This window comes from Hermetia illucens, chromosome 1, assembly GCF_905115235.1.
Source record: "Hermetia illucens chromosome 1, iHerIll2.2.curated.20191125, whole genome shotgun sequence".
Taxonomy (NCBI): Eukaryota; Metazoa; Arthropoda; class Insecta; order Diptera; family Stratiomyidae; genus Hermetia; species Hermetia illucens.
Genome location: NC_051849.1, coordinates 130,666,769 through 130,680,591, shown reverse-complemented (window position 1 = coordinate 130,680,591; position 13,823 = coordinate 130,666,769). Strand labels below are relative to the sequence as shown.

The 13,823-nt window shown below is 37.7% G+C and overlaps 1 protein-coding gene across 4 annotated transcripts in view; it reads left to right on the top strand.

Annotated features, from left to right (window-relative positions):
* The window catches only part of LOC119646613 (potassium voltage-gated channel protein Shaw-like), a 637,421-nt gene that overhangs the window by 588,931 nt on the left and 34,667 nt on the right, over nt 1-13,823 (top strand). For all 4 annotated transcript variants that reach the window (XM_038047116.1, XM_038047117.1, XM_038047118.1 and 1 more), the window contains 2 exons: nt 1,204-1,375; nt 1,452-1,541. In XM_038047116.1, the coding sequence (XP_037903044.1) occupies nt 1,204-1,375; nt 1,452-1,541 (262 nt within the window). The remainder of the gene's footprint in view (nt 1-1,203; nt 1,376-1,451; nt 1,542-13,823) is intronic.

Sequence of the window (13,823 nt, the reverse complement as noted above, 5' to 3'; positions counted from 1 at the left end):
ACTCCCACCACTAAGTATAGAAGAAACAGTCCATGCAATTCATCGGCTTAAAAATTGCCAGGAGTACATGGGATTAAAGCTGAATTGGTTAAATATGGGGCGACCAACTACACTAAGCGGTAAAATTATGAGTTCAAGTTATTGATAAAAGAGGAAATTCCGTAATTAACAGAAAAATTTTGAAATTACAAATAAAACATCCAAACCGCTGCCGTTTCGTTTACCACTTAAAATTTATTCTTTCAAGTCAAACCTAAGCACTGAGGAAGGCGATAAGTACCCATTAACCGAAGTATGCATATTTACAAAACCAAAAATCTAAGTACAGTGAACGGAAACGGTTTGAACACTTTACTTTTTCCCTCACGTGGGTGGAAAATACCCCAGGTTGAGGGATAGATCAAGATCAACCACATGGACTGAGCCAACTCAAAGCCTAACAAAATGGCGAAGTTGCCTGCGAACCCGCTCAACGTGCGCCCTGACCCCTCTGAACTAACCTGGTTCGGAAATGTAGGGGATGGGAGCCCAACATCGCGCAACATTACTTTAACATACGAACGTGAACCTGAACATAGAAAATAAAAAAAAATATCTCTTCGATCGCGAACGAGAGGGAAGATCCCGGATCCCGGATCACATCCCTGATGCCTCAGATTTGAAGAAAGTGCAGTTTCAGGAGTCCTCGTCGTACTTTAACATCCTCCGGCCATAATAATTGAGCATCCCGTTATTTTTTTGAAGCGGGTGTTGTTTGCTATACTGAGAATAGTAGTCGCAACCGCCTTGGTTCCATTGTTGACCTACTGAGGCCAGAATAGAAGGCAAATAGAACTCCAAAAGTATCACAAAATTCGAACTCTTACGTGGTTACTCCGGGTCAATTGCTAAATCGTTGAACAACGGCAGTCAACCTGAAATAACGACTCATGAGGAGTTCTTTCCGATTACTTACTACTAACCCCCAATTTCATTCTTATCTCAAACCAAACTTTCGCCACTGGCTATCATAAATTAAATGAAACCATGATACAAGTTAACCTAAACCAAAAATGTGGAAGCAAGTATTCTTCAATGAATTTTCACCTTGAAAATGTATCAAACAATATTCCATCGTCCAAGAAACATTAATAATAATGACCAAATAATTTCCATTAGACGTTCCAATTTCTGCACTTGAACGGCTCTATCTTTTATTCATAGGCTCGTTCGAAACTGCCGAAGAAGAGACGACGTGTCATGCCTGTTGAGCAGCCGCGCCGGAAACGTGAGGTGGGACCGCCGAACCGCCGTATGAACGCCATCAAGCATCAGCACGCATCGTCCCACCACCATCCAGCCATATTTAAGGACGCATTTGGAAGTGCCAAAATAGGTAAACAATATAATTCATTTTTACAGACAATGAAGAAGATAACTACCGTTATACGTGTACCCTATTATAAATTCAGGACATGTCAATGGTGTCAACGTTATCGGCTTAAGTCTTCAGGGACCTTCCGTGCCGCTCGCTGTTATGAAATCATCAGGATCTCAGCACGGTAAGTTGCTATACATCCACGAACAAGACAAGACCAACATAACGATTAGGGTTGGACCACTCACAGTGCTCACATAATTTATAACGTGTTTCTTTCCTAATCCTTTTTAATGGCATTTCTTTTACGTCACATAAATAACAACTCATTTAAGAAGTCGAACCAACCACCTTCAAAAATAGTTGACTAGAAATCTCATCTTCATTGAGCGCTAACAATATGTAGACCAAACGGCAGTAATTGAAAAGGATTTTATAGGCGGGGTTGACAGAAAGATGAGTATTTCTGGGGAGATAATAGGTTCCTTCTCGCTCAAGTGCTGAAAGATTGTTTGATTTTATTGGATTACAAGTATATCGTATTCTGTATGCGATAACCACTTTCACCATCAGTTAGGAATAATAAACGTAGCTGGTGAATGAACACTTGTGGCGACTTAATATTAATTACTATACAATCCCATTAAGCACATTATATCACTCCCTTTATTGAATATTGGCTTCCGTAGTGGAACACAAATTGTTTTTGCCTCGCACAGAATACCGCCCCTCCGGTTCTTTGAAGTCCTTCTACTTTATTCGCCTGATGCCAATTTCCCAGAGTCCCTCACTTCCGTACATTATCATGTATTGTATTCCCGTACCGGGTTTATGAGGCTTTCACATCCCAACGTGTACAGAAAGCCGAAATAGTTTTTTTGTTATTCGGAAATCGAAAGGCAGAACACATTTCACGCAACCTCTTCCTCGGAGCATCTTGAACGCGGGGATTACTTCTGCGGCCTAACCGCTTTTTCGATTTGCGTGCGTGCCGTGAATTCCAACACTAAGAAGAGATGGCAGGTGGGTGAAAACAGATAACACTCAATTGAATTATCTCAGTTGGGATCAGTTTTGGGTTCTGCGGTGTCACGAAAAAATCAACACCAAAACAATCGAATATGCTTGAACGTGATCATGCACATTATTTATGCATTTCATATTCGTCAACCTTGTTTATGTGAATTTCCATAACTGGTGCAGAATCAGTTCCATTACTGAAATAAGGATAATCCCGGAGGAACACAGAGTTGGCAGCACTCACCCAGGGATAGTGAGTCCTCAGTACGAAATTGTCCCTACATCAAAACAAAGATCAACTTTGTCTCTAACTTATTACCTCCATATACTTGTATAGAACATAAAGTCAGGACACCGGAAAAGCTCGCAAAACCCCACCTGGCATTTATAAATCCAATCAATATAATTAATTTTAGATAGTTATGGGGCAAAGTTGGTAATTCACTCTTAGAAAGAAAGCAATTACTAATCGAACATCTTCAAGTGGTCTTAGAAGACTTCATAAGGATTCATTTACGAATCACTGCTTAGGCCAGCTACTCGTACTTCCCGCAAAGTCTCTTAATGCCCCCTCCTGATGGGAAGCCGGCGGGACTAAATGAAACGCAGACTAAAGTCCCTACAACGCAAACCTGAAATTTCGAATTTGAATTCCCCCCAGAGACAAGGAGAGTGACAGGCAACCATTTCCCACTGTGAAAGTCAATCTATTTTTCCAGCAAATGTTGTGCAGAAATTTATTTTCTAGGAAATCCATTTCATTTGGTATTTATACCCGCACAGGTTAAGGGAGGGAAGGAGCGACAAAATGTTAGGAATTGAAATCGAGACGCGAAAAGCGAGAGTTGTAACGGTGGAAATACTCAGTCGATAAGACTTTCGATTTCATTTTCATTTTTCACGGGAATTTATTTCGCTATCGTAAAGAGCTGAAAATGTGCAATGAATATATAACTAGATACTGTGTTCAGTGTTTCCTTTGAAGGATGCGTCTTTAGCAAGTTTATCATGATATTCGTCATTAGATGTTTTATGTCAATGAAAATGGTTGAACTCACAAAGAGTTTCCGCATCATTGAACTACATTCATTTGTTTGGAATTAAGGCTTAAACGTTAACGTGTTTTCTTCAGGCAGCCAAATATGATCGTATAAGCGTACATGCAGAATTAATTTGAAGAAAATTGGATTGCATTAACTAACTCATAGCTCTACTGATATGTCAGCATCTATATTGTTGTCATAAACCTTTATGTGATGATTTCTAACACGAAAGATATTTTCAGGCCTGAAGCATTGTTTCGTGGAGAGGAACGCACTTGAAAGCAAAGACATATTCTTCTTCGCCTGTGCTTGTGTCTGTGAAAATGTCTGTGAATGCATCAGACATCAGACGGACAAATGTCTTAACAGAATTGTCTCAGGATGTTGCCACTAACAATTTTGTCATCAGGACGCAGGCGAAGCTCGGCATCGCGGATCTCCCTTCGAAGAAAGTCATGGTCTCTTTTAGTGATCCAATACCACAGATTTTGTTAAAATTAACCCATGGCTCTTGTACCAGAAATATACAAGGACAGCCCTGCAACTTTGCCAGTCTTGTTGCCAGTAGATAGGAAGAGGCTTTGGATGCTACAACTTGGCTAACCTTTATGTTCGTAGCCATAAGTGTAGTCTAATGTGAATACCCTCCCACCGAAAGTTCTGCTTCCTTGCATCCGATTTCTCTGGACATCGCTACACTTGATGATGTATGATAACAACGTTAATGACATCTATCCCAAAAAACTTCTTTCTATCGCATTGCAACGGTGTAAGCTTTCCACTGAAACGGAAAGCCCGTCTTGCACAGATCTCTCGGTGGGGCAACATGGTGAGGCCTCCAGAATCAGTGCGTTGTCCACGACCTGATTTCTCAAAGCTTCGGATGGTTTCTAGGTACCTAACTTCTTATCACTTGGAGAGTTACAATCCATGGTTCCCATCTTTATATGTTTTGGACAACTTTAGTATGGTAGTAATCTACTACAGGCTCCCTCACTACGACAAGGTGGTGTTCGAGGGAAAGTACCAAAACGGTGGTTGGGCAAAAGTGCATGTGCTCATCATGATCGACGGCACAAAAACCGGTATCCGATTTAGGCCAGCCGTAATAAGGAACTCCAGACATCCTGGTTTTGCGCCAAGATACACCAATTCGATATCCCTAAAAGCTGTTTGGCAGGATTTACCTCGCTTTTTTTCCACCATAGATATTGCCCTTCTAGACTTTTCAGGCTAGATCATTCTCATCTATACGGATACGCCCACCGCCCACCTATTGGTATCGCTCATAGATTTCATCGTGATGTAGACTACGCAATAGTCCATCCTCATGTAGGGGGTCAATAATTCTGCGGAAAATTCTTCTCTCGAACGCGGCCAAGAGTTGTAAAACGCTCGAAACGCTTCACAATAGGGTCAACGCTCTTACTGTACAAGACAATGATCTTGCCAGTCCTCATGTATTCCTTGGAGACCTGGGTTCTTTTCTTTAGAAAGCTGAGATACGACTTGATCTTACCAGTTGTATGTCAAACCGTCTTAATGCGCGTTTCATATGCTTGGACAGATTTGAGAAGGTGGCGCTTAATCTTTTTAATGCGGTAGAAGTCGATTGTGGGCTGTGCTATGCAGTGACTTTACTACGTTTTATCCTTTGTGCGTGTCTCCTGATCATCGTATCTATGCTGATGTACCCGTTTTTCCTTGCAGTATCCTTAATTCTTGCGTTGACGGGCAATTATGACGTTTCTCCTTTTGGTGGTGCTGATGTACCCGTTTTTCCTTGCAGTGTCCATAATCCTTGCGTTGACGGGCAATTATGACGTTTCTCCTTTTGGCGTTAAGCTGGTTTTGTAAGATCATCGCAACTAAGTCCTGGAAGAGAATAGTCTCTATATAATTGCCACTAGCAATTTTGATAAATAGTCTTGATGATCTTGAGGATCTCTCATTGAAAAACATTCTAGCCTCCTTTATTTATTCAATACCGCAGGTTTGGTTAAATCGAACCCATGGCCTTGGTCCAAAAATATCAAAACACGCACCTGCAACTTTGCGAGCTTCGCAGTTTGTTGTCAGGTGGAACTTTGAGATTTCACACATTCACACTCACGCATATTCTCAAAGATAGAAAGGGATCCATCTTTGAGAATATGTGTGAGTTAGGATTTCCCTGTGTTGCATTGCATTGTGTTTACTTTTGGGGTACTCATCAGTTTATGACCATCGCCGTAATGCCAGTAATCTGCTACATATCGATTTCCTTTTTCTTTTAAACTAGTTTTTTAATTTAATGCTGTGATAGCGTAGTTGACTGAATTTCTACTTCTGGATTATGTACTCGTCTTCCCTCTCTTTAGACTTTGTCGCATTTAGATGCAGAATCAGCTCCTGTCGAACAATTGCGCCATTTCGCTCGGCCAAAGGACTAATCTGGATGGAGTCAAGAGGCCCTCAAATTACCATTTATTGTATCAAGCCATTTTTTTTTTGTGATCGGCCGTCGGCGTCATTTTTCATCGACTTTGACATTCAAACAAATCCTAGCAAATTAGTTCTCATCAGCGCGAATTACATCTCCATACTAAAGAAGAAGAAGAGAATATCTCGCATTTTCTTCACAATCGGCGCGGCTCTACATAAATCGCGAATGTCTTCGTTTCTAACGTGAATAGGGCGTTTTATACCACGAGACCAACACAGCACCTTTGTTTTCACTACCGTGGGACATTCATTGCTTTTGATAGTGGGTCAGTACATAGAACCATATATAGGGACAGAGCAAACGAAGCTGCCCCAGAGTATGTGTAAAATACTGTAAACTTATTCACTTTATCATTGCCTACTATGTAATATTTTCTCTAAAAATACTGTAAACTTATTCACTTTATCATTGCCTACTATGTAATATTTTTCCTAAAATACTGTAAATTGATATGTACCGGCCTACTAAGTATAGGTAAAAATTGTATAAAAAAGGAAATATAAATTAAAAATACGTAGTTCGTTGGAACTATCAAACTCAAGCTTAACGTGTTTCATTCTGTGGAGTCCAAGCAATTCGCTGCTCCCATAATTTACACTGCTTGATTAGGTCATTGTGGAGTTCAGGCAATTGCTGCTCCCATAGCTGGTTAGTCTGGAGTTTTGGCATTTAGCTGCTCCGACTAACCATAATCTAATCTAGAAAGAAAGAAGAATAAGGTACTGCCAAGTGGACTGGCAACAATCACATAAGGTGGCACATCACAGGGATTGCCAAGTGGACTGGCAACAACCACATAAGGTGACACATCACATGGCGACCGTGACAGTCTAAAGACTTCATACATAAGTAACAGTCTAAAGACTTCTGCTTACTAGCGTTTCTACTTACTATCGTGAAAATTTGGAAATCAAGGTCGTGTAAATGAACGACATTGGGGAAAAATTCGACCAGCTTTACCAGAAAATCTGGCAATTGCTCAAAAAACCAGAGCAAAACAATGGAGGCATAACACTATATAAAATTGGAGAGCAACCACCACGCTGGAAGCCGTCAGAATCAACACCGACAACTACGGTTGATGATAAACTTGCGGGACCTCGACGCCTTACGATAGAAGAATATAAGAAACGTACGAAACGACTATCCAATAACGAATCTGTCAGCGCTAAAGGAGGACGAAGAAGAGAACTCCAGCGGCAGTTCATAAAATATAAACGGTTAGAGGAAATCGCAGCTACACCAGAAGAGACCAACAAGTATAAATATTTAATAACCAAAGTTAAAAAAGAAATAAATTATTTAAAAAAAATGCAAAAAAAAAATAATAAAGTTAATCAGTAAAATAATATAAAAAAAAAATGTTTGTTCCAAATTAGAATTATGATAGTTTAATAAATGTAATAGTAATAAATAATAAATGATTTTTTTGTTTGTTCCAAATAATGTTAGTATTTATATCACATGATTGAAAGCACGACAATATAACAATATAAAAGTAGATGTCTGAAAATGTTATTCTTTGCTTTTTCTAAATGGACAAATTAGAATCTCTAAAAGAGAAACTTCAAATTACACTAATAAATCTACGGAAAAGTGTAAATCGTCCTTACAGTGAAAAAACTATACGCGAAAAACGCGAATTAATTGAACAAACACTAATAGACGCAAAGTCGACTGAACAAAATATACGAACAGACGTTAAAACAGCAACTCTAATTAAGGGAGTTTGCAAGGAAATACAGCAACTATCTGCTGAAATACTTTCAATATTAGACAAACAACAGTTAGGGAACACGGCTTTCGACATTAAAACAGCCACAGCTTTAGTCAAATACTTTGACGGAAACCCAGAGGAAACAGAATCCTTCATTGAGTCAGTTTCACTATTGAACGAACTCACACCAGTAGAACACAAAGGTATTCTACTTAAATTTGTGAAAACCCGGATAACCGGCAAAGCCAAATACATGGTATCCGAGGAATTAAACACAATAACTAAACTAACCGATAAACTGAGAGTAAAATTCTCTATAAAAATATCGTCTGATGCCGTTCTGGCACAACTTAAAAGTTGTAAACAGGGAAATACCAAATTAACTGATTTTACAAATAAAATAGAGGACTTGTCAAGGCAATTGACAAGAGCCTTTATATCAGAAAAAGTCGCAGAGGGCGAAACTGCAGAGAAATTAGCCGAAAAATTTGCAATGCAAACAATAGCGGAAAATGTTTCGAACAGCGAAACCTCATTAATTTTGCGTGCCGGTAATCTTACAAATCTATCCGACACAATTGCAAAGGCAATTGCAGTCGATAAACCAATTCCCAAAAATGTCTATCATTACAAAACAAACAGAAGAGGTAACAATCACAATAATGACTTCAATAACCAAAACCGACGTAATAATCAAAGTTTTAATAATACCGCAAATAGAAATTCATATGAAAATTTTAACAGAAACAATACTCCAAATAGAAACCAAAATTATAACCGCAACCAAAATAACAGGTTCAGAAATAATAACAACAATTACCGAAGACCCTTCTGGAACAACAGTAACAACCGACAAAATATAAACCATTTGAGTTCGGGGGAATCCCAACCCCCTCAGTCGGTGCTAGAAACCAACCAAAATCGGTTGGGGGGAAATCAATAAGAAAGGTCACATTCCATACTATAAATCCATCGCTCACAAGCTTTGTACGAGCTTTCGTTGACATGTGCAACACAACATGTACCTTTATAATAGACACAGGAGCTGACATTTCTATATTTAAACGGGGAAAAATTGACAATAATCAAATATACTATCCAAATAACACATGCACAATACAGGGCATTACTGGGGTACAAAAAGAATCAATTGGTGCAACAAAAACCCATATAAAATTCGATAGTACTCTTTCAATTGAGCACACATTCCAAATAGTTGCTAATGACTTTCCACTAGACGCAGATGCGATTCTAGGTTTAGACTTCCTTACTAAATATAGGGCAATAATCGACTATGACACCTGGATATTGACAATTAATATCAATAATATTCTTCATGAAATTCCAATTCTAGATGGTCCTACACGGAACACAATCTTAATCCCGCCCAGATGCGAAGTAATACGCAAACTAAACAATCAATTCTTAAACGACATAGTTATACCCGGACAAGAAATACAACCCGGAATATTCTTAGCAGGATCAATTATTTCTCCTCAAAACCCACTAGTTAAAATCCTAAACACCACTTCAAGTACAGTAAAAATCAAAAACCTCAACCCTCAATGGGAACACCTTTCGGATTATTCTGTATACAACAATACCGATAAACTGCATAACACACAAAGAATGCAAAAATTGTTAAATACATTGAACGTAGAACACGTACCAGAATATGCAATAAAAGACCTTAAAACACTATGCCGAGAATTCGCGGATATTTTTAATATGGAAAATGAGCCATTAACCACCAACAACTTTTATAGCCAACATATCCAGTTGAGTGATAACTCAGCGGTATACACAAAAAATTACCGTATACCTGAAGCCCACAAAACAGAAATAAATAGTCAAGTCAAACAAATGTTGGACGACGATATCATTGAGCACTCAACATCGCATTTCAACTCACCTATACTACTAGTCCCTAAAAAATCATCAACAGGAGATAAGAAATGGCGTTTGGTAGTTGATTTTCGTAATCTTAACAAAAAAGTGGTAGCAGATAAATTCCCACTTCCCAGAATAGATGAAATTCTTGACCAAATGGGTCGAGCCAAATATTTTTCCACTTTAGATTTACTATCTGGATTTCATCAAATACCTCTAAAACAATCATCGCGAAAATACACAGCTTTTTCTACAAACCAGGGACATTACCAATTTACCCGCCTACCCTTCGGACTAAATATTAGTCCCAATAGCTTTCAGAGAATGATGACCATAGCATTATCAGGTTTATCACCCGACACAGCTTTCTTATACATTGACGACATAATAGTCACTGGATGTTCGAAAAACCATCACTTAAAAAATCTAACGTCAGTATTTCAGTGCTTACGAGCCAAAAATTTAAAGTTAAACCCTGATAAGTGTAAATTCTTTCAATCAGAAGTAACATATCTTGGACATCAGATCTCTGCCGAAGGAATACAACCTGATCCTTCAAAATTCGAAGTCATTAAACAATTTCCAGTACCAAAAAACCCAGACGAAGTAAGACGATTCGTCGCATTCTGTAATTATTACAGACGTTTTGTCCCAAATTTCGCTGAAATTGCCCTACCTTTAAATCAATTGTTGCGTAAAAATGTGAAATTCGAATGGACACCACTGTGTAGCACTGCATTCGACATCCTTAAAACAATATTAATGTCCCCACCCATACTTCAGTACCCTGATTTTAAACAACAGTTTACAATATCCACAGATGCATCCGAAAATGCATGTGGAGCAATACTATCACAGACAATAGATGGAACTGAATTGCCAATAGCTTTCGCTAGCAAAACATTCACTAAAGGTGAAAAAAAATAAATCTACCATAGAAAAAGAACTAACAGCAATTCATTGGGCAATAATATATTTCAAACCATATGTTTATGGAAGACATTTTATAGTAAGAACAGATCATAGGCCACTTATTTACTTATTTGGGATGAAAAACCCATCATCGAAACTAACACGGATGAGGCTTGATCTAGAAGAATATCAATTTGACATACAGTACATTAAAGGTAAAGAGAACATTGGCCCAGATACATTATCTAGAATAGAACTAGATATAACAGACCTGACAAACCTGAAAAATATCTTGCAAATACAAACAAGAGCAATGACCAAAAACACAAATCAATCAAAACTCATTCACAATACTTCAGAAAACCACATTACTAACAAAAACATGCAGCCTGATCAACTGCACGTTTTCGAGGTTTTATCACCTAATGAAGTAATGCATTTACCGGAACTGAAATTTAATATTGCGCAATATAAAAATAAAAATACTGATATAGAGATAAACATAATACATAAAAATAAAGTCCAAATAAAGCGGTATATAAATCTAAATAATAACCAATCAATTGAACCCGCATTAGTGCAGGAACTCACAGAGTTGGAAAAATATCTAAATAATAGGTTTCAGACCAAGACTCTGAAACTATCGGCCGAAAGTGAATTATTCACTATATTAAATACAACCGCATTTAAAACGCTAGCGAATCATACTTTGAAAAATATGGATATCCAAATATACAAACCACTAATTACGATAACGGACAAATCGAAAGTAATAGAAATATTGCATAATAATCACTCTACTCCAACAGCAGGACACATTGGACAGAGTAGAATGTATAAAAAACTACGTGAAATATACAAATGGGAAAACATGAAAAAAACAATCGCTAATTATATTAAAAACTGTAGTTCATGTACAAAAAATAAATATCAGAAACAAAATAGGGAATTACTAGAGATAACAACAACACCAACCAAAGTATTCGATACCATGTCCATAGACACAGTTGGACCGTTTACCAAAACCAACCAAGGTAATAAATACGCTGTAACTATGCAGTGTGATCTGAGCAAATATGTGATAATAATACCTATTCCAAACAAAGAAGCGAACACTGTTGCAAGAGCAATTGTCCATGGATTCATATTAAACTACGGACCCATGAACAAAATAAAAACAGATCTCGGTACTGAATACAAAAATCAAGTATTCTCAGAGATATGTAAATTGCTAAAAATTGAACAAATATTTGCAACACCAGCTCATCCTGAAACCATAGGAGCTCTAGAACGTAACCATAAGTGTCTAAACGAATACCTACGAAGTTTCGTTAACGAAAACAAAGACGATTGGGATGATTGGGTACAATACTACTCTTTCTGTTACAACACGTCACCCAATTCCATACATGGTTACACACCATTCGAGTTAGTGTTTGGAAAAAAAGTAAATATACCCTCAGAACTCTCTAAAACAAAACCAGAACCAATATATAATTACGATTTGTACAATAATGAACTAAAATACAGATTACAAAATTCCATTAGCAAAGCCAAACAACTTCTAGAAAAAGCAAAGAAAAAGACAAAGAACCAAAATGACCCAAAATGTAACCCATTATCATTGAAAATAGGAGATCAAGTTTTGTTATCCGTCGAAAACAGACGAAAACTAGACCCATTGTATGAAGGTCCTTATAGCATAATATCAATTGACAATGTAAATTGCCTGATAAAAGACCAGGACAATAAAATATCTAAAATTCACAAAAATAGGTTAAGACGAATAAATAAATAAATAAAATAAACAAAATTGCTTTGAAATTGCCTATACTGTTATAAATATAAATATACCACCTAATTAATCAATACCAATACAATATATTACAATAAGTAGACTTTAAAAATATTACTCATTATTGTTAAAAAAAAGAAAAAAAAAACTTCTGACTATACATAATATAAACAATAAAGAAAAAACGAATTGTCTACCGTTCCTAAAGACAATTCATTTTTTTCAAAAGGGGTAAGGTGTAAAATACTGTAAACTTATTCACTTTATCATTGCCTACTATGTAATATTTTCTCTAAAAATACTGTAAACTTATTCACTTTATCATTGCCTACTATGTAATATTTTTCCTAAAATACTGTAAATTGATATGTACCGGCCTACTAAGTATAGGTAAAAATTGTATAAAAAAGGAAATATAAATTAAAAATACGTAGTTCGTTGGAACTATCAAACTCAAGCTTAACGTGTTTCATTCTGTGGAGTCCAAGCAATTCGCTGCTCCCATAATTTACACTGCTTGATTAGGTCATTGTGGAGTTCAGGCAATTGCTGCTCCCATAGCTGGTTAGTCTGGAGTTTTGGCATTTAGCTGCTCCGACTAACCATAATCTAATCTAGAAAGAAAGAAGAATAAGGTACTGCCAAGTGGACTGGCAACAATCACATAAGGTGGCACATCACAGGGATTGCCAAGTGGACTGGCAACAACCACATAGACTGGCAACAATCACATAAGGTGGCACATCACAGGGATTGCCAAGTGGACTGGCAACAACCACATAAGGTGACACATCACAGTATGGGTTCCAGCTCTTTGCTTTCCAGAGATTAGTTGAGATGTCGTCAGTTCCTATTGCTTTCCCCAATTTCATTCGTTTCACTGATTCCTTGACTCCGTTGACAAGTGAAATTGCTTCAAATGCCAGCGGTACTTCTGAAAGCGGAGGATTAGCAAATTCCTCCGTTGAAATCCGCTCGAAGTATTCCCGCTATTTGTCTGTCATGGCTTGTCTGTGAGTAAACAAAATACCCTTCTTGTTAGTAGGGCAGCAGAAATCTTCGATATCCTGTGCTAGTGTGCGTTTTGCATAGGCCATTTTGTGGGCTTTTAGTTGCTTTTAGTTTGATTCCGCCTTTCTTTAACGTTCTTAATGCTTAGCAGTCGCATTATTGAAATCGTTTCTTTTCACACAGTTTTGCATGCAGTGGCGGTAAGCATATAGCCATGTCCTCGCTATAAATTGTAGGAAAATGAAGCATTTGTTTAATAAACCATATACTAGCAAGTTCAAGATCATCTGCGTCGGCAAAATTGGCAATACGGTTGCCCCTCACATTACCGCTTATTGCCGCATGCCTTTTTGCCCACATGACCACTAAGATTATCCGCAAAGACGATATCGGCAAGCATGTTATAGACCTTTTTTTAAGGAGTTGCCAGATGCCGCCTTTCATTTCATCAGGTTGACCTACTTGTATTGTATGTGCCGGTAAAAAGTGAATCCTGCGGTAAGCTGATATAATAGTGAGCGCTATTCACCAAACATCGAATCGATCTTGAATGGCATCATGAAACTCTCAGAGAAGGCAATGCCGACACCAAT